This window comes from Silurus meridionalis, chromosome 17 (assembly GCF_014805685.1).
Source record: "Silurus meridionalis isolate SWU-2019-XX chromosome 17, ASM1480568v1, whole genome shotgun sequence".
Taxonomy (NCBI): domain Eukaryota; kingdom Metazoa; phylum Chordata; class Actinopteri; order Siluriformes; family Siluridae; genus Silurus; species Silurus meridionalis.
In genome coordinates, this window is record NC_060900.1 from 7,836,440 (window position 1) to 7,856,919 (window position 20,480).

Below are 20,480 nucleotides of genomic sequence, written 5' to 3' on the forward strand. Positions count from 1 at the left end.
TTGTTTGATGCAGATTCTCAGATGTAAATATAAGCTAGTTTTGCAAGGAGTGCATCTGCATTACGTGTGTTACAGTTTGGCATTTGGACAGTGTTATAAACTAATTAACTAAACCCTAGAAATATCCAGTGGTAGACAACGTGCACAAACCATGTAGTTGAGTTCAGTTAGAGATACACTCGGTAAAATATGACTCCAGTAAAAGTGCTCCCTTTAACCCTTCATATGAGTAAAAATACAAAAGTATTTGCCTTCAAATGTACCAAAGTATAATAATTTAATATGGGTATAATGTAAATTTTTGTCATAAGACTTTCGCTTAATCAGTTCAGTTTATGTGAAAAGACTGTTACTCTTAGCCCAACAATCTATTAATATAATGATATTAACGAATCAAACACTGATATCTATTATAATTATCATGAGCCGAGTTGAGTTGAGTCTTTTCAACTACAGGCCACTGGTGTTGTGGCAAGTTGGAGTCAGTAGTTATAGTTATAAGTCTCAAAATGTTTTGCTTGCTGTTGAACCGACGCTGAACTGTATGTTGTTGTTAAGTAGACGCTCCACCCTGATTGGTGGATTGCTGTTTGCTTGACCAGTTACTTTTTTTTATCCTCATAAATAGAAAGGAGCGACCGATTTCACAAAATGTAGTCAAGAAATGTAGTAAAGTTAAAGTCTCCCAAATAGAAATACTTCAGTAAAGTACAAAGACACGAAAAAGCTCCTTAAGTACAGTAACGAATTACATTTACTTTGTTACTGTCCAACACTGGAAATATCAAACTTTCACTGTCGGAATACGTTCTTGATTCCATTTTGTCTAGTGTGTGCTTCCTAGTGTCTTTAGACTGAGGAAAAAGCAGGAAAACCTTTCACACAGGACATTTCTATAAAATCTAGTCAGCATGTAGAATGGTCATTAGAATAAAAAAAATCTTTACATTTAGTTTTTTGCTATAGGAGCTGTCTAAACATGTCCTAACCATGAAACCAGGACAACACATTTTATGATGAAACAACACTTGCCTGTAACATGCTCAGTACGAATGCAGTTCCATGGTGAAGTTTAGATGTCTTTCAAAACGTATTCTGAGGTGGTTGAATATTTGACACACATCCTGTAAAGCCAGTAGCCGCTGACTGCCTTTTGAAAAAGACCATGTGAAAAGAAATTTACCAGCAATTGCACTTTGAACGTCTAACTGGTCTATCAAAATTTCAACCATTTCATTAGCAATTAAATTCGAACTACTGGAAAAATGAAACCCTCAGACAGACAACAATCATCCAGTGAGTCAGAGCTACTTCAGTGCTTCTTACAAATTCACTATGATGCTACATAATACATGGGAAATGAAAGCACTTCATTTCTCATTCACATTTTTAAACTCCCAAATCACTAAGTACCCGTGACTAAAGTGGAGAATATCGATGGAAAGTCACTGTGGCTTCTTCGCTAATAAAATCGAGGAGGCGGACTTGATTGTGTGTGCAGTGTAGAGAATGACATCATTTTTTTGGCCAGCTGGTGCTGGAGCGGCTTTCGTGACTGTTTTCGTCCCCATTTTTTTAAATATCTGTTTTCTTCATAACTGTCCTCAATTATTGCGTTATCTAAATATTAATAATAAAAATACATTTGGGAATGTGTGAATATGAGAAATAAAAAAATGAATAGTCTTGGAAATAGTTTATTTCTTACAAAGCAATATCACCTGTTTCAATGAGCAACAGTTTTGGCAAACCACATTATTAAACAACTCCAGTTATGAATCCAGCGTGTGTAGGCTTGAATGTGGTTTTACATTTGAACAGTCCTTTGTTGCTTAAAACAAAACAAACAAACAAAACCTCAAATCCAGAAAGGATCATAAAGTGGAAGCTAAAACCTGTAGACGAACACAAACGGGACAAACAGAAATGAATGAATGAGGGGGTGGGGACAATTTATTAATATCCGAAGCCAGAACCCCAATTTGGGATTGTGTGTGACAGAGGAGCAGTTAGTTTTCTTAAGTAGATCAACAGAGAGCACTTGGGTGTCTCCATCTTTCTACTATTTTGAACAGTTTTCATCAGGGAGGCTCAGAGGAAAATTTGGTCAGCTTTCAGGGATTCTGTTTCAAACTAAGTCCTGGCATAGGTGCCACAACGAACAAAAAAAAATTCCTGTGGCTCTTGGTTTTTACCTCAAAACTTTAGACTAAATCCTGGGCCTGACTTGGATAGTCCTTGGTTGGCCGTCGTCAGATGGAATCCAGTGTCTTTCAGATCGTCATCACCCTTCAAAAAAAAAAAAATAAATAAAAAGATTGTGAGCATAAAAATGTGACTCCTTCAACCCCATGCCCCAGCCCCCCACACCCCCCAACCCACACACAAACACACATTCATCCATCCATCCATTAAACCCTATGCAAGCCAAAACATCAATTTATTTCTTCTTGGCGCTTACTCACTTAAAAACCCATTCAATTTGCTTGTTTTGGCTTGAGCAAAGTTTAGATTCATAGAGGACCAATGTGAGACAATACTGTATAAATGATATCTTGAGTTCCACATGTACAGTAAGCCTTCCAGGCACAGCATTGGCGGTTTAGCTGTGGTGTCTCCTACCAGCTGGCTGTATCCCAGGCCTGGCTCCGGGGGTCGCGGGCTTGTTCCTCTTTTCACCCGCTGCTGTTCGCTCTTTGCCGGCCAAGTCGGGAACATGGAGGGCTCGATGGGGAGCGGCGTTTCCCGAAAATACTCGTGCTTCAAAGCATCGTCAGCGCTGATCCTCTTGGCGGGGCAGTACGTGAGGAATCTTAACAGTGAGAGATTGAAGACTTGATTTACACAAAGAGTCAAAATGGCTTGCATGCTAGCCCAAGCTTCTCTTTTATTTCAGCCACCAATCCATCAACGGCATAGTAAAACAGCTGACTTAAAAACACCATGCAAAAACATTTGGGTTTTGTAGATCACTCAGCTTTGTGTAATCTGGCAGCTCGCTTTTCACTTTTTCTCTACTGCTTTTAACTCTTCTTATGAACCATAATTCTATTGTGAATTCAGACGAATCCAAATCCAGGACTGCCTGGCAGAATTCGCCGTTAAATGCAATAAATGTGCAACGATAGCAAAGAGGGTGAGGCGCACTATAAAGTGGACTGTGTAAAGCATTTATTACCGACTACACACCAATCTTGATTCCACGAATACCTTTTTTGCAACGTGGCTGCAGAATCCAGCATGACCAATCACAATTGTTTATGCGAAGGCTGCTTGTTTAACTAACAAGTACAATTTCCGTCTGCGTGTGCATAAACAGTCCTTGCTTTGCAGCCTGATTCGCTCGATTTGCGTCATCGCTCAAATAAACATCACCACATCTGAATGCTATCACATCAAAATTGAACTAAAAACTAAATTGAAAATAAACAAATAAAGCCAAAAAATAAATAAAACATCTTGACTTTTAAGTTTGTTCTTAAGATTTGTATTTAAAAAAATACCCAAAGCTACATGCTAAAGTGAGGTGAAGTTGAAAAATTAGCTATAAGAATTTTTAAAAACTTTAAAACAATGGATTTTAGTAAATCACCAGATCACTAATAAGGTCACATAATAAGGTACATGCTTGTGAATGCCCTTGATTGGGTAAAAAAAAGCAGATCACGCTTTGTTATAAGGTTGACATGTGTAGATGAAAGCAAGTTTGAACTTGCACCGTCCTTGGTTGGTAGCTGCTATAAGGTAGGGAAGATTTGGCTAGCTTGTGGATCCAAAAAAGTAGTGAAGAGTAAAGCAACCAATCATCAGATATCTTATTGGTGTAAAATGCTGAGATTGGAGCAGCAGTGCAAACACAGTTTGTTTAAAAAAGTTGGATAAGAAAAATATTCCATGTCTTAATAAACAGTAGTCCACCCTGAATTAAAAACCCTGTCTTGTTTTTTTCTGATGTCATTTGTATACTGTTACACCCCAACCGTTTATGCTATCCAAAAATCCAAATACGCAGCAGGGAAAAGAAGTAAATGGGCCTTTCCTGACATCATCAGGGCTGCAGACTAGACTGTGTAATTTGGCCGCCGTTTCTGTTTGCCCCGTGTCTACCATGCCAGACAAATTCCTGACAGACAGAAGTCCCTGCTGCTCCAGGCAGACCCAACAGAAAGACACAGTCATCTGCTCATACCAAACATATAGCACGCATGTGCACCCATGTGTGATATTTACAAATAACCTGCAATGGCCGAATGAAATATTTAAGACACAGCACGAAAAAAAAAGATTGGTTGTTGGCTGAACATGTATATGGAATATAATATTTAGGGATGTGCCGTTATAAAAGAAATTAAATGATTTAAAAAAAAAAGAAAAAAAAAGCGTTCCATCATGGATTACGAATTAGAGAATTTAACAGCAATGTAGAATAAAGAACTATACTGTACGTAATATACCATAATATAATAATTAAGGCGGTCACTCGATTTAAATATTTAAATCACACGAAGGCCATTGAGTTAACACATAATTAATCCGAACTTAATCGCAAATGAATGTTTATTATTCGTGAAACCATACGAAACATAGAACATAAAGACTAAAGACTCTTATAAATGTTTAAAGTAATTATGGTGTTTTAATTGATGTAAATCATGAGGACACTAAACGGAACTTTTGCCATGTTTCTAAGGGATGGTTTTATTTGCCGTAATTAATCTGATTAAAGAATGCGTTATGAATGCGTGTTGTGCTGAGGGTTTTAATTTCGCCTTATAATTATTTATTAATATTATTAATAAAAAAATGGTGAAACAGAAATGAGAGCTGCATTAATCGTGCGTTAATTAAATGAGTGCTGTTAAATTCAATTATCGTTAACATGTTTTTAACGTGTTCATTTGGACAGCCCAATTAATAATATAACATATACTACAATGGTTTGACTTATGATTTTTCGATCTTAAAATGACTATCGAAACGACATAATTGGCCTTGTGTGAAGCCTTACTCTTGCCAGCAGTCGACAGAGTTCAGTTGTCTCAATGTTAGAGCATGTTTCAAAGCCCGATTTTAGTTTTTGTCACTCTCCTTTTTAATCAGTGTCACCAGACACTGAAACTCTTGAACCGGCACTTGAACTGGCACCTGCTGCCACGAATATATAAAGTGTATACACTAAGGTACTGTAAATTGCTCTGTTTTGCTCAATTATGTACTGTAATTTGTTAAATTATTAATTTACAATATACTACTCCACACTATGTACGTGATTTATTAATTTATTTATAAATTTGCGAAGATTTTAAACAAACTTCTTTTACTTTGCCATTATGGGATATTGTTTTGTGAATTTTGAATAAAATATTGAATTTAATCTATTTTGGAATAAGGCTGCATGTGTGGAAATGCCCTGGTAAGGATTGGCAAAAAAATGGTGTCTTGCCTACAGGCAAGCATGTTGGTGGTAGCATCATGGTCTAAGGCTGCATTAAATGCTGCTGGTATTTGGGAGCTGCGGTTCATTGAGAGGAAACATGGACTCCAACATGTACTGTTAAATTCTGAAGCAAAGCATGACGCCCTCCTTTTAGAAACTTGGCTGAACAGCAGTTTTCAACACACCGCAAGGATGACAACTGCCTTTCTAAGGAAGCTGATTAATGTAAGGTTAATGGTGATTAAGTAGCCCAGTATGTCTCTGTGTTTATTTGTCCGTATCTCTCTTGCTCCAATTATATATATATATGTATGTATGTATTAGAGAGAGAGCGAGAGAGAGAGAGAGATACGGACACAAACACAGAGACATACTGGACATGTCATGCAGTTTTGATTCTTATTTACACATGCCATTTTGACCTTACTGGCTTCTAATAAAACATTTGCTGTTTCAAAAAATAAACACGTAATTCACAGAGGAGCAACAGTATGTGATTACTACAAAAACAGAAGTTGTGGGAATAGGGTTGTGTGTGTGTGTCTCTCTCAAGGCAAACAGAAAACCCAGATCGTACTTGTTCATGAGGTCGAAGCCTTGGTCTGAGAGTAGAGCTCCGAAGCGCTTGCGCAGGTTGTTATAGGGATATTCTGTAAAAGTCATTTTCTTCACCGCAGGCAGCTCGTTGTAGCCTGGCCAAATCTTCTCGCTGGGAGAGCCGAGGTCCTACAACACAAGAAAATAACCTATTGCAATCTCGTTCTCGCTTATAACACAGTTTTAAGAGAATATGGGGAATTTTATCCAAACAAAAAAACCCCAAAAAAACTATTATAATAAATGTATAGTATAATTAAAGTAAAAACATGACTCCATTATTAGAGATGAGAATTTCTTATATAAAAGGTCACCTTATATACTTTGTTGATCTGGTCAATCTCGGATTTCCCTGGGAAGAGTGGTTTCTGGGTGAGCAGCTCTCCAAATATGCAGCCCACTGACCACATGTCCACAGCTGTGGAGTATTCCTGCCGTGAAAAATAATAGCAATCCATTTACACATCCCGACTAAAGTTGCATTAACATATACACCTTTGGAAAGAAAAATTCTTGGCACAGCTTTTACACTTTCAAGTGTATGCAGTACTGACCTTTGCTCCCAAAAGTAGCTCTGGGCCACGGTACCACAGAGTGACCACCACTGGTGTGTAAGGTTTCAGCGGAGAACCATACTCCCGTGCCAAGCCAAAATCACCAATCTACACAGATACCATACACATTACCCAAGAACAACATTCCTGACAAAACATATGGTCCAGATCCAAAAATGTATCCACAGCCATATCAAATTTCAACAGTTTTAAATGATAGGGGATAAATAACAACCATTCCAGTTTAAAACAAGATAAACTTATTTTTTTAAATGTTCAAAAGTGTGAGTAATTATTTGACCTTGAAAACATAAAATACTTTTATTACATTAGATATAAAACTAGAAAACCAGATTTTAATGACTGAGCAGGCCGTACTTTTAAAATGCCCTTGTGGCTCAGCAAGAGGTTGGAGGTCTTAAGGTCACGATGCAGAATCCAGTTGTCATGGAGATGACGAACTCCTCTTAGAAGCTGAATCATCAGAGTCTTCACTTCGCCTTGAGAGGCAAAAAGGAAAAGAAAAGAACGCAAATAAAGCTTGAGCACACGTTTGAAAGGGCAATAATGCAATGAAAACTTGTGATTTATTTATAACAAAAGAAGCACAAGACCTGGTAGAAAGGGCTGTTTCATGGTTTCCATGAGACTCTTCAGGTCATGTTCTACATAATTCATCACTATGTAGATCTTGTCCATATTACTGCCTACAACTATCTCCTGCAAAAAACATGGACACAAAAAAGATCAATTAAACCTTACAAACATCTGCTTATTAATCAATCACCATACAATTGGGATTTTATTAAATTATCAAAAAGATTTTATAGCTCACCCTGACAGTGACAATGTTGGGGTGTTGGGCCTTTAAGATGGTGTTGATCTCTCGGAGGGAGGTGATTGGAAATCCCTCTTTCTCTTTCTCCATTTTCAGCCTTTTAAGAGCTACGATTTCATCCGTTTTCTTGTCCTTGGCTCTGTACACCACGCCATACGTGCCTTCTTCTATACGGTTCAGACACTGGAATTCCTCCACGCTACGGCAGCCCTTAAAACAATTTAAGACTGGGGTTAGGGGTGTAAACAGCACACAAAATTAACAGTTCGGAACGTTCTTCAGTTTTTAAGTCATTGTTCGGTTAAATCTTATGTTTATTATTATTAACATTTGTGATTAACATTTGAACATTTAAATAAATGGAAAAATTTAATTAGTTTCAATAGACCTCATTTGCATAATACAGATGTGCATAAAAGTGTGTTACATTTAATATTTCATTTTCTAATGATTTGATCATCGTAACTGTTCTACTTATTTTAGCACACTAACAAATGTCTTCATTATGTCTATCCATTATTCATTCACTCCCATGTTGTGTGGAATTTTCAGGATTTTCTCCTTTTAAGGGAAATTCTTGAAGCTGGAGATAAAAGGCTAAATCGGTAACTTCCTTGTTAGCGGCTAACAGGAGCTTGTCTGTTGGATTGAACCACACAAGCCAGCTTTCGCTCCCCACATGCATCAGTGAACCTTGGCCGCCCATGACCCTGTTGCCGGTTCACCACTGTTCCTTGCTGGGACCACTTTTGATAGACACTGATACATTTTTCCTGCATCTAATACATCAACTTTGAGACTTTTGTTCACTTGCTGCTTAATATATCCACACACTAACAGGTGCCATGATGAAGAGAAAATCAGGGTTATTCACTCACCGCTCATAACGTTATAATGTCAAAGTTATAGTCAGACCTGTGTATATAGTAGATTTTGTAAAAAGACCTAAATTTCATAAAAATACCTAAATCCAAGAGTAAAAAAATTTATTGTTTGCCTCATAGCGACACAAACTTCCCTGGTAGAATCCCTGATTCATACCTGTAAAGCAGGCAGATATTTAGGCAGCTCTTTTTTCAGCTCTACAGGCGAGACTGGTGGCGAATCTGGGATGTAATTTTCCTCTGGTGTGGCTGACTGAGAATGAGACTGGGGGGTCACGTCTCCTGCGTCTACTTCCTCACCCTCGTCTTCCTCAACACTCTCTTCCGAGTCGTGATCGAACCGTGACTCTGGAACTGTAAAGAAAATCTCAGGTTAATGACACTAAATCCTCAAAAAAACAACAAAAACAAAACAAACAAACAAAAAAAAACAGTTGTTTGGCCAATTAGCATGTCTGAAAGTGGGAAAAAAAATTGGACATTTTTGTCAAAGTTATTGGGAAAAAAATATATAATAATAATAAAAAAAATGTAAGAGTATTTAAATTATCTTGTTAAGGATTGTACAAAATATAAGCATGTAATACAGTGTAAAGTAGTAAGTAAAACCCATGATATGGAGACAAAGATAGGCAAAGGTAATCTAATCACATATATTGTCTTGTTTTTGTCTTTATTATTAGATTGGGTGGTATCATTGTTCCTAGACCTAAAAGAGCTCAGTCAGGATTTCAGAAATAAGGCTGTAGAGAGACCTAGTAGTTAAAAAATATAAAGTAGTAGAAATCAACAATTCCTTAACACCACTGCTAAGTTGGCCAGATCTGGCGATCCTAGCAAATGTATTGTGAGAGCAGAAAATTTAGCTCTTGCTTCTGTTTATATCAAATGTGAATGACTTTGTTAAAAGACCAATTTGATAGCCTTGGGTGGTCAAAAGTGAACAGCCTTGAACATCAGTGTAAGACTAACACTTGTAAAATGTATTTAGGTAAACACCAGGCATCTAAGCCGCAGTGTTTTTTTTGGGTCACGGGACTAGGAGCACACCAGCATCTGTTTAAAAAAACAATATAACAACTAAAATCAATTATGAAAGAAATGATATGGTTTGGGGCTGCTGTGCTGAATCTGCACATGCTCAACTTGCAATCACAGAGATTCTGAGGCCATGTGTCAAAAAAATAACTAAAGCTAAAATAGTGGATTTCCCAATAGGATAATGACTCAAAGAATGAAGGGGTTGGGGGTTATAGAATGACCTCCTCAAAGCTTAGATCAAAATCCTAGTGAAAATCTGTGGGAGGATTTTAAACTGACTGTACATGCAAGTAGCTCCCCAAACATTGCACAGTTGAAAGAATTTTGCACGAAGGAGTGGGCAAATATTTCTCCTAGTAGATGTCAGCGACTGGGAGGTAGTTTTAGGTGATGCCTACAAAAAGATACTTCAGTCTAATACTGCAAAATAAGTTACTACTGCTATGGACATATAGGAAACACTTTTTACTATATTTCTTTCCATACATTTCTTTCCATTCAATTATAAAATGCTTATCTACCGAGGGTGTAACAGTACACATATTCGTACTGAAATGTTTCAGTTCAGGGCTTTTGGTTCGGCGCAAATGTGTACTGAATCCAATCCTTTTTACGTGCGGAACATAGTTACAATCTAAGTTCCCTCACAAACATTAAGTGGCAGACTGCAAGTTTGTTTAGTCTCTCCCTTGCACTTTGAGTGCAGTGTCACCGTCATAATTATTAAACCTGAAAACATTCAAAACAATGCCAAGGGTATAAAAACAAAAATAAACTAGAATTAGCGCAGTGTCACTGCGGCTACTCACTCCGGAGTCCTAGTGTATCAAAATACGATTTGTAGTGTTTTGTAAAACTCGGACTGTGTTTTGCACAGGTGATATAATCGCTGCCACTTCTGTTTTTCCGACAGTTCAGAACCGTGACTTTAAAAACTAACTATGAATTGTGTGTACCGTAACACCCCTGTTATCTACAAACACATTTTAATGCTGAAGATCAAATCACACTGAGGTCTTTGTCACTGACTTTTTTTTAAGACTGAATGAAACATGGGTACTCATTTTCAGATTTCCATAATCCCTATACCAGTCAAATCTCAGCCTTTCTTTTTGCTTATTTATTGTATCTGTATTTGTAATAATTTAATTGTAAATTATTGTAGGACCAATTCATTTTCTTGGATATTGTAATAGCTGCTTTTACAGAACAGTGCACAGAGCAAAACTAGTGGCCTGCATTTATAAATAAATTAATTAATAAATAGAAGACAATAAATTGAAAGACTGAAATGAGTCACATTGTGTCTGGGTTTGCCCTCACCAGCAGGTATGTGGCTGCCATTCTCTCTTTCATCTTCCTCCTCTTCTGACTGCTCCTCTTCGCTCACGTCCTCTACAATAAAAAAAACAAACCAACCATGTCATTAATATAAACAGGGCAAATTTTAATTATGTATTAACCATTTCCAGCTCTGTAACCTCATTTGTTTTTTCAATCTGTTAGATTATGTGATTTACTACTGCCAGCGGTGGAAACTGGTAAAGACTATAAAACTGACTTGATCTCTGTTTACCAGCAAAGAACTTCAGTTTGGTTTAAGAGAATGTAGCTGGGAATTTTCAGGGGCCAGGGCTGGATGGACACTAACCTGCACTCTGATCAGATCCTTCAGAATCTGATCCTGACTCTCCCTCTTCATTTTCCTCGCTCTGGCTACTCGACTGCTCTTCTTCATCCTCCTCCTCCTCCTCCTCCTCCGAACCAGACGCAGAGCCTTTAATTGCAAACAATCATAATGCACTAGTTATCAAATTCATATACATTTGTAGGCTTTAGTTTCCTTAGGTGTGTGTGTGCTTGGATGTATTTACCTATTGAAGACTCTGCTGTACTAGTCTTTCTCTCACTGTCACTGATATCCTGAAGATCAGCCAGTAAATCCTCAGTCTTTTCTTCTTTCACTGAGGACAAAAATAATAACACTCATGCAATCTAGGCTAATATTTTTATATAAAAAAAAAAAAAAAAAATTTTTCAAATCTCTGTTATATAAAGCCGAGGACAACGCTAGGAATGCTTATCACTTTTACAGTGATCTCGCAAAAGCAATAAAGGAAACGGGGTGATCTAATGGCCTCCGAGCAGCAGACCGCACAACATACTCCGCCAGTGAGAGAACTCTAATGGCTAGCACACGCCACTAAAAGTGTCTTATTACCACACAAGCCGAGGCTATAACGGTCTGTTAAAGCTTGGAGCAAAAGCTCTGGCTGAAATTTGTTTCACAGTGTGGAAATAAACTTATATGCACGTATTAATAGCTGCTATAATGGCTGCACAAGTAGCAGACTACTAGTTTTCAAGCCAGAGACTAGACGAATAAAATATTCCTGTGATATCAAGTATGCATGAATATGCTAACTCAAAAACGATATATTAATTACGGAGTGAAATAAAAACATCTGGAGACGTCATACATTGACCAAAACTTACAGTTTAGCGGGAACTATTGCATCATAATAATTAGCATTATTAATAGTAGTAGTAATTTCAGAAAAGCAGTGTTAACAGCTATCTGAAGATCCTGTCTGGTCTGGAAAACGGTCTACGGTTCCCAAATCCCTTCATGGAACCCACAGTGTTTGAATGGTGCCTCTTTTGGTGTTGGAATGTTAGCAGATTTATAAAAAGGATTTATGAAATCAACATATGGTGAGGTTCAAATCGAGCCATGATAATTGACGGTTAAAGAGTTCAGCCAGATCAGTACTTTAGGATATAATATACATGCACCTGCTCAGTGAGCTTGTGAAAGACTTGAACTAGAGACCTCAGAACCCAACGAGGGCGGGCGGGACAAGATTTAATTGGTGAAAGCGGGTGCAGGCGGTAAAATACTTGTGTGTGTGTGTGTGTGTGTGTGTGTGTGTCTACAGATATGTCTATTATTAAAGAGAAACACAAACAACAAAACCTTGGCCATTTTTATATTATATATCGCTTTAGTTGATGTTCTAGGTTCTAAAAAAATTCCTTGTTCATGACCATGTTCATTATTTACACAAAAAGTCAAACTCAAATAAAACGAAATGTTTGTTAAATTTCCGTTTCTTTTTCATTCATTATCAAAAGGGAAGCAAGTGGGGAAAATTAAAAAGCAAAGTAGCAGGAAGAAGCAGTCAGTGCATTAAAAATAACTACTTACACATTTTACCTGCGGGCTTTTGTGCGTGAACGGGACAAAACTTAAACATTGCAGGCTGGAGAAAATTACATGTTTGCATGAACAGGTGCAGGTCTTTAACTTGAACCCTTTGACCCTGTGCTCTTATCAATATTTCTAATCATTTTTGATAACGTGGGGAGAAATGAACATGGATAGAAAATATAATCTAATTTACTGGGTTGCATAATAAGTGCTAAGCCAAATAATGATTTTGATCCAAGGTTTAAAAAAATAAAATAAAATTAATAAAAAATATATATATATAAAATAAAGAGAAAAAAGCCTATGCTCCTGAAATGAGGAGAGTAAAATCAATGTAAGCTGTGTAACTATTTACACAAAATCTTTGCGGTAAAAGTTGCTGTGAAACGTGAATCAGCTCTTAAACAATGGCATCATAAACATTAATGATCTATAAAAAATAAGCCTGGGAGAAAGTGATGGAAAAATGACATACAAGTACAATAAAATTCATTCTATAAATAAATTCAGGAAAGAATATTGCCTAGTGGAGCCCATCTACCAAAAGTAAGAAAGGAGTGCAATTGACATGGAAAAACAACCAAGAGGCCAAAAGGTTAATCTGAAAGAACTCAGATGGTGGAATCTGTTCACACATAGGACAGATATAGCGCAAACATAAACACTATCACAAAGGAAAATGGTCATGGTTAAAGGTAAGATGGTTGGAACCAGGGCAAATACATGGAAACACTAGAAGTAACATTGTTCCAGTCTGCAAGAGACTAAAGAGTGGCGTGAAGCTTGAATGTCTACCCCTAAACATACAGCCAAAGCTTTGCTAAAGTGGTTTAAAACCAAGAATGAAAATGTGCTAAAACATTGAGAATATGTGGCAAGACTTGAAAATTGCTGTTCACCAATATTGTCCAGCCAGTCTGAAAGTTCTTGAGTCCTTTCTGAAAAGAGGAATGGGCAAAAATATCAGAAACCAGATGTGCAAAGCTGATATAGACATACTGTAGAATGCTTGCAGCTATAATTGCAGACAGAAGTGGGTCTATGAAATATCGACCCAGACTGATGAATGCAAGTTTTTTTTTTTTTGGGTATAATTAAACTTGGTTTCTCAGAAATAACTCTCCAAAAAAAAAAAAAAAAAAAAGAGTCTGAATCAAATTGCAAAACCTCAAGTTCAATTTCAACAAGATAACAGTTAAAGTTAAGGGAGTAACCAGGTTGAACAATGAAGACTTACAATTTAAGTCCCCACCAATACTTTTAAAAAGATTATTTATATATATTATTTCTGGGGGGTTTTTTAATAGTGTGATGTGGTACTGCCCCTCAATTCATTCATTGACTTTTACTGATATTCAGGCAGCGTTAGGGAAAATGGAGTCGACAGCCCAAACACAATATATTCTCAAAAGCTGTGCTGCTAATGATGACTAACAAAAACTTTATAAAATTACTGTTACCAGTGAAGACATCTTGGGAGGGTATAATAATAATAATAATAATAATAATAATAATAATAATAGGCTATAGCTTCCAAATAATTTGATTAATACAATACAGGAAGCCGCCAACAACCATTCTACACATTTGAACATTTTATACTGTAAGATTTTATATAAAAGCCTTATAAGTTACAACCATTAATGACAGTTTAACTGACCTGGTCGTCTCTGTTCACTACTCTCGGGTCTTTGCTCTCTCTGTAGACGAACAGGACTTCGGCTCCGACTGCGGTGCCTAGACTTGAGTTTGTCTCCGTAATCCTCCAGGCTACTGCCTCGATGGTGTGAAGGAGGACCTACATGAACAAGAGCAGTTTAGATATCAATTACCTATTAGTAGGTAAGCAATTAGTCTCTGCAGCCTAAATTACTTAAATTATCGTGCACAGAGCAACTTTTGGGAGAGAGAGAGAGAGAACGAGAATAACCTTTGGAGAAAGAGAATAAGAGAGAATGAGTATAACATTTGAAGAGGAAGAGAGAGAGAGAGAGAGAGAGAGAGAGAGAGAGAGAGAGAGAGAGAGAGAGAGAGAGAATATGAGTAACCGTTGGGAACTGTATTGATGGTGAGCCTTCAACCAGCTGTAGTTTAGACTACAGGTACGCACGGGGACTAAAACCTGGTAGAGGCTTGTGCTGTTTAATAAATGTTTAATTTAAGCAATTTTCTTTATCATGTCTTGTTTATTAACCATTAGATTTTATGAGATGAACAGAAAAAAAGAAAATCGACCAAAAAAAAAAAAAATCTGCATCATAAATCAGCCATTGGCTGCCCTGATTTCTAAATATCGGGCAGAGAAAACATTATATCAGTCGACTTCTAATCGAGACCTCACTATAAATGATGAACATGACTACCGTCGCGTCGTGCCTCCCGCTCCTTGCGTCTCTCCTCAGCCCTCCTTTCCCTCTCTTTCTGCTCGCGTTGCTCTCTCTGCTCCTTTTGTTGCTGCTCGCGCAGCTTCCTCTCTCTCTCACGCTGGCGCTCCAGCTGCTCCAGACGGTCCCTGTGGATGAAAAGTGGTTGGTGGGTTGCAATTCATTAACTCCAATACGTCCAAAGTGTGTAGCATTAAAAACGACCAAACCTCCCGAAAGCTCTTCAACCAATTAATCACAATCCCAGTATCTCCGGTGTCTGTTAATTTAACCTCATCCAGAAAAATGTCAATCATCCATCCATTTAAAAGACGATAAAATTAACAGATGATACAGCATTATTTTAATTATATAAGAGTTATTGGATTTATTTTTTTTGCAGCTGGCCTAAGTTCTGACATACAGTACTAAGATAAAATATACTCTGCCAAAAAAAAAAAAGAAATAATTAGAAGACATAAATAAGAAGTTGTGATGAAGAATTTTGGATTTATGGCACAATAAAAATCTGCAAGTCAAAAATGCAATTTTTAAACTTTTTTCTTCTTCATCACGTGGCTGGGTAATTTAACTTCTGTATATTAGGGACTTATATCTGGTTATTCAGGAGAAACTCTTAAGAACCTAATATCATTTTTTGGACCGTTTAAACATTAGTTAAATTCAAGACATCTGACTTTTCCAGCTTCTCAAAACTGTTACCAAAAACTTAGAGGCACACAAACGTATGGGATGTTTTTGAGTGTGTGAGCATCATTTTGTCCTTCACTTGAACTAGGAGATCCACACCTGTTAGAGCATGACGGTGCCCTTGGGCACAAAATGAGCTCCATCAAGATATGGTTTCCATAGGTTGGAGTGGAAGATCTCCTGCTATAGCACTCTGACCTCAACCCTATTAAGCACCTTTTAATAGGATTAATTGGAACACTGACTGCACCCGGTGACTTTACTCTACATGACTTTAATAATAAGGTCACTGGAAAAGAACAACCTTGTGTGTGTGTGTGATCACCTCTCCCTGCGCGAATGGGCCCTGGCCTGATCACGGCGTTTCTGTCGATCGTAGTCCCTGCGAACAGTGGTGTCGTCCTGCCACGGTCGCTTCCGCCGATCGTTCTCTCGTACCTTCTCTTTGTCCTTTACTCGGATGTGCTTTCCTGCTTGGAAAAGTACACTTTACTTGTCAGAATGAAACGGTCTGAGAACTACTAAAAAATAAATCACAGCCAAGATGGCTACCTCCTTCTGCAGAGTGGCTCCTGCGTCTCCTTTTATCCTTCCGCTTCTCTTCTTTCCTGTGGTACGACTTGTCTTTTCTGGACATCTGCTGGGGGGGTTTAATAGCTAGCGAATCATCTTCTTCTCCTCTACATCGAATTGGGAACAGCAACCAATGAGTAAAGCTACATTTACATTCCGTTGGATAAAATCCTAAAATGTGGACTCCTAGTGAATCTTACCACCTATAGATATATGATTATTATAATAGTTACTACTTGGTATACTATAGATGTAAATACAGTTATATTTATATAGAACGCCATAGCAGTAAAGGGTGCAAGTGGAGCACCTGTCTTCTGTCGAGTCCTCCCTTAAGTATGGAGAGTTGCGTATTTGTATTTCCATCCTGTGGTCCCGTAATTCTCCTTCTTCTGGAGTGTCACGTATGGATTCCCGATCATCCGGCTGTCCAAAGAGGAGACAGTTTGCACATTTTAGAGCCGTATGCTCTCTATACGATGAGCTGCAAGAGATATCTGAGACTCAAACTAAATTACTTTTTTCCCCCCTCAAGACAAATCACTTGCAATTACTGACAAAAGACCTGAGATAACAGAAACAAATGACTTGATAACTGAAATATGGGATAACTGAGATATGAGGTACCAGACTTTCAATAAATGAGATAAGAGAGACATGAGATAACTGAGACATGAGATAATTAAGACTTGATCTGTGATAACTGATATGAACATAACCGCAAATAATAGACAAATGACAATTGCTGAGCCTTATGCAAAAACAAACACACACACAAAAAAAACAACACTCAGACGGAAATAAAAGGTATATGACTGAGCATTGAGATCTCAGGTACGAGATAGCTTCATATAGCAGACTTGAACGAGATAACTCAAACTTTATATAAATTCCATAACTAAAGACAATTGAAGTGAGTGAGAATTGAGATAACTGGGATCTAAGCGAATGACTTGAGCCTTTTAAGCTAGAAGACTTGACATGAATAAACCAAGAGCTGAGATATCTGCGTACTGACATATTACAGACAATTATGACTTCACGTGAACATGATAATGCACATGAGCTTCTAGCTTATCATGCGTAGCAGAATATCTGCTTTAGGTCAATTTCAAGCCAATAAAATAATCTAGACCTAAAGCACAAAAACGTAGCCTACGTTTTTCATGCGCTTAGGTTCTGTCTTCTCCTCAAGCTCTCGTCTGCGTTTTTTCTCTTGTAAAATTTCATCGAGTGTTTTAACCTTCCAGGTGTCTTTTTCGTCCCCCATCAGCTCCAAGTCACGACCAGCTGCAAAACAAACAAAAACAATAAACCAGTGAGATACATTGGAGGTTTTTGTTTTTTCAATCATTTGTAAAGCTCATTATCTGATTAAACTTGTATTTGTGCCTGATATTTTTTCCAGCTTGGGTCTTCTTAACAGATAAGGAGTCCTGAGATGCTCAGAAAGCGCTGCCTATCTTTACACTCGCAGTAATTGCAAACCGCTTGACAGTTTATTGCCTAATACTGAATTCAAGAGCATGAAATTCAAGTGGGTTTGATGTGTAACAGGGTCACAGCACAGGCTCTTGGACTCCACATTGAGGTGCCCAATTTTATTTTTATTTGTTTGCCCAACAACCTTACCATATATATATATATATATATATATATATATATATATATATATATATATATATATATATATATATATATATATACACACTCCAACTCCAATCAATGAGAGAGCTTTTTTTTTTTATTATTTTATTTTTTATAAGAGCTACTGTTTGCAGTTACTCCGGTATCACCTCATTAACCGTCCGTGTGGAAACATAGCAAAAGTTCCGTTTGGTGAGTTTTTTTTTTTTACAAGAATATTTTTTCTTCATGCTCCATGTTGTTTGCTTTCACTGATAATAAACATAAAGCATCCATATTTATCCATGCCCATGTTGATTAAAATTTTAAAAAACGTGAAAATTATTAACTTATGGAACATTTACAACAGATAAAAATCGATTTTTAGATAAATATTTTAATCGATTAACAGCCTTACTTATTATACAATTATATTACAATTATTATAAGCGCATATGGTTATTATTTAGAGGATCTGGTCGCGTCAAATAATATGGATTAATTCAAAACATTCAAAAACCCCTAGTCTTATAAATAATAAAATTAAGAAGGAAGGTGTTAAAGGAAAGCACTCTCACACACTCTCTCTCATACACACACTTAAATATACTTAATAATTCAATTAATTAATTGAATAAGTACCGAGTGGGCCGATGAAACTTATTTTACATTTAAAAGGCTGATAATAAAATGTTCAATAAAATAATGGTATAGTCGCTTTTTAATATAGTATATAATTGATTTTAGCTTATTACAGATTACTATTAGATTCCTATATAGCTTATATTTGCGGTAGATTAGCGTAACACGGGAGGGCTACATCTCAAATAGCTTCGCACACCCTATGCAAAGTTCACTCCATAGTGCCTATTATGAACGCGCAGTGACAGCCTTGTTAGGGCACTACATGTTCACTAGGACGCTATTTGATATGGAACCAGCTTCTTCGCTAGGCTAAATCATAAACTAGCGGGCTAATAAGCTAAACTAACTCACAGCACTGTTAACGTGCTGCTCGCTAATCAGTTACACAGACGTCAAATACTTAAAAAAATATTTTTTTTTGGCTGTATCAGAAGCAACCTAGAAGTAGTATAAATGTATTCCGAAAACAGCATACAAACCTGAAAGTTATTCGTCGCGTGTTTGAAATACCGGAAAAACAAAATACAGGGGGAAAAAAAAATTCTGAAAATACTTCCGGGTATCAGACAGGAAGCTAAATCATTACCGCCATCTAGTGGACAACGTTACGTCCTCCGACACTGCGTCCTATTCATCCTAATGTTCAGTGTGATGTCATGAACTCAGTGGAGGATATCAGGTGCACTGATTTAATCCCATAATGATCCGCGCTGGGTAATAATGATGTACCCCACAGGGTATAAAATACTCTAATTGTTGACTCACACGCATCCTCAAACTCTCTCTCTGTGGACCACAGCGAGTTACCATGATAACGTCCCTGTAGACCTTCTACCATCAGACTTTATTCCCCTTACACCACCACAGCGCCATGTCAAACATCACAACTCATGTCATCATAATGAAATCAAGTTTAAAAATTTTTTTTTAAATTATTTTTAGCATTGTACATTAATACTAAAGACGGGTATCTGCGAGAGTGAAAGGGAAAGTTTATAGGACTGTGGTGAGACCTGCGATGTTGTATGGTTTAGAGACAGTGGCATTGAGTAAAAGACAGGAGGTGGAGCTGGAGGTAGCAGAGCTGAAGATGTTGAGGTTTTTGTTGGGAGTGACGACGATGGACAGGATTAGAAATGAGTTTATTAGAGGGATAGCGCATGTAGGACGTTTTGGAGACAAGGTGAGGGAGGCGAGATTGAGATGGTTTGGACATGTGCAGAGGAGGGACATGGGGTTTATACTTCTCCATCGACATTCTCAAAGCAAATATTGCGTCTGTGGTGCTCTTCCTCGGCATGAAACCATACTGCTGCTCACAGATGGTCACCTCTTCTTTCAGCCTGCATTTCACTACTCTTTCCTATAACTTCATGGTGTGACTGATCAAATTAATTCCCCTGTAGTTACTGCAGGTCTGCATATCACCCTTATTCTTAAAGATAAGCACACTCCTTCTCCATTTCTCAGGCATCCTCTCACCTTCCAAAATCTTGTTGAACAATCTGGTTAAAAACTCCACTGCCATCTCTCCTAAACATCTCCACGCTTCTACCGGTATGTCATCTGGTCCAACTGACTTTCCACACTTCATCCTCTTAATCGCTGCTCTCACTTCCTCCTTACTAATCCTATTCACTTCCTGCTTCACCATCTCCACACCATCCAACCTTCTCTCTCTCTCATTTTCCTCATTCATTAGCTGCAGAAGATGAATAAGTTCATTAAAATTTCCCATCTCAAAAACTGCCGATTTACACAAATGCTTCCTTTATGGTCAAACGAGCCAAAAAACAAAAGAAATGGACATTAGAGCAGTCCTTTGTTCCGAGGAGTCAAAATTTAAGATTTTTGTTTCGAACTGCTGTGTCTTTGTTAGACATAAAGACGGAGAATGGATGGTTCCTGAATTTGTAGTTCCCACTGTAAAGCATGGAGAAGAACATGTGATGGTGTGGGTGTGTTTTGCTGCTCACACTGTTGGTGACTTAGTTGAAAGC

The 20,480-nt window shown here is 37.5% G+C and overlaps 1 protein-coding gene across 6 annotated transcripts; it reads right to left on the minus strand.

The window, feature by feature from the left end:
- Window positions 1-1,044: 1,044 nt before the first annotated feature.
- Window positions 1,045-19,097, minus strand: cdk11b (cyclin-dependent kinase 11B). Of its 6 annotated transcripts, XM_046870637.1 has the most exons (21): window positions 18,960-19,097; window positions 17,369-17,499; window positions 16,520-16,635; window positions 16,189-16,316; window positions 15,962-16,109; window positions 14,926-15,074; window positions 14,223-14,360; window positions 13,462-13,500; window positions 11,226-11,315; window positions 11,003-11,128; window positions 10,675-10,746; window positions 8,468-8,664; window positions 7,424-7,636; window positions 7,203-7,308; window positions 6,967-7,088; window positions 6,589-6,696; window positions 6,349-6,465; window positions 6,015-6,163; window positions 2,623-2,812; window positions 2,196-2,289; window positions 1,045-1,150 (listed from the first exon to the last, which is right to left on the minus strand). In XM_046870637.1, the coding sequence occupies exons 2-20, from the start codon at window positions 17,477-17,479 to the stop codon at window positions 2,197-2,199; spliced, it is 2,412 nt and encodes an 803-aa protein (XP_046726593.1). In that variant the 5' UTR covers window positions 17,480-17,499; window positions 18,960-19,097; the 3' UTR covers window positions 1,045-1,150; window position 2,196. The 6 variants fall into 6 exon arrangements, with proteins under 6 accessions (XP_046726593.1, XP_046726596.1, XP_046726594.1 ...); XM_046870640.1 differs by lacking the exon at window positions 1,045-1,150 and having other exon boundaries at window positions 1,682-2,289; window positions 17,453-17,499; XM_046870638.1 differs by lacking the exon at window positions 1,045-1,150 and having other exon boundaries at window positions 1,682-2,289; window positions 15,962-16,106; window positions 18,960-19,096.
- Between the last annotated feature and the right edge of the window lie 1,383 nt (window positions 19,098-20,480).

Excerpts from the sequence above, each read along its gene's own strand:
- cdk11b (XM_046870637.1), bottom strand. The coding sequence starts at position 17,479 with ATGGGGGACGAAAAAGACACCTGGAAGGTTAAAACACTCGATGAAATT. Across the intron at positions 16,110-16,188 it reads GAGCCACTCTGCAGAAGGAG|CAGGAAAGCACATCCGAGTA; the intron begins GTAGCCATCTTG and ends TACTTTTCCAAG. Across the intron at positions 6,697-6,966 it reads GCCACAAGGGCATTTTAAAA|ATTGGTGATTTTGGCTTGGC; the intron begins GTACGGCCTGCT and ends GTATCTGTGTAG.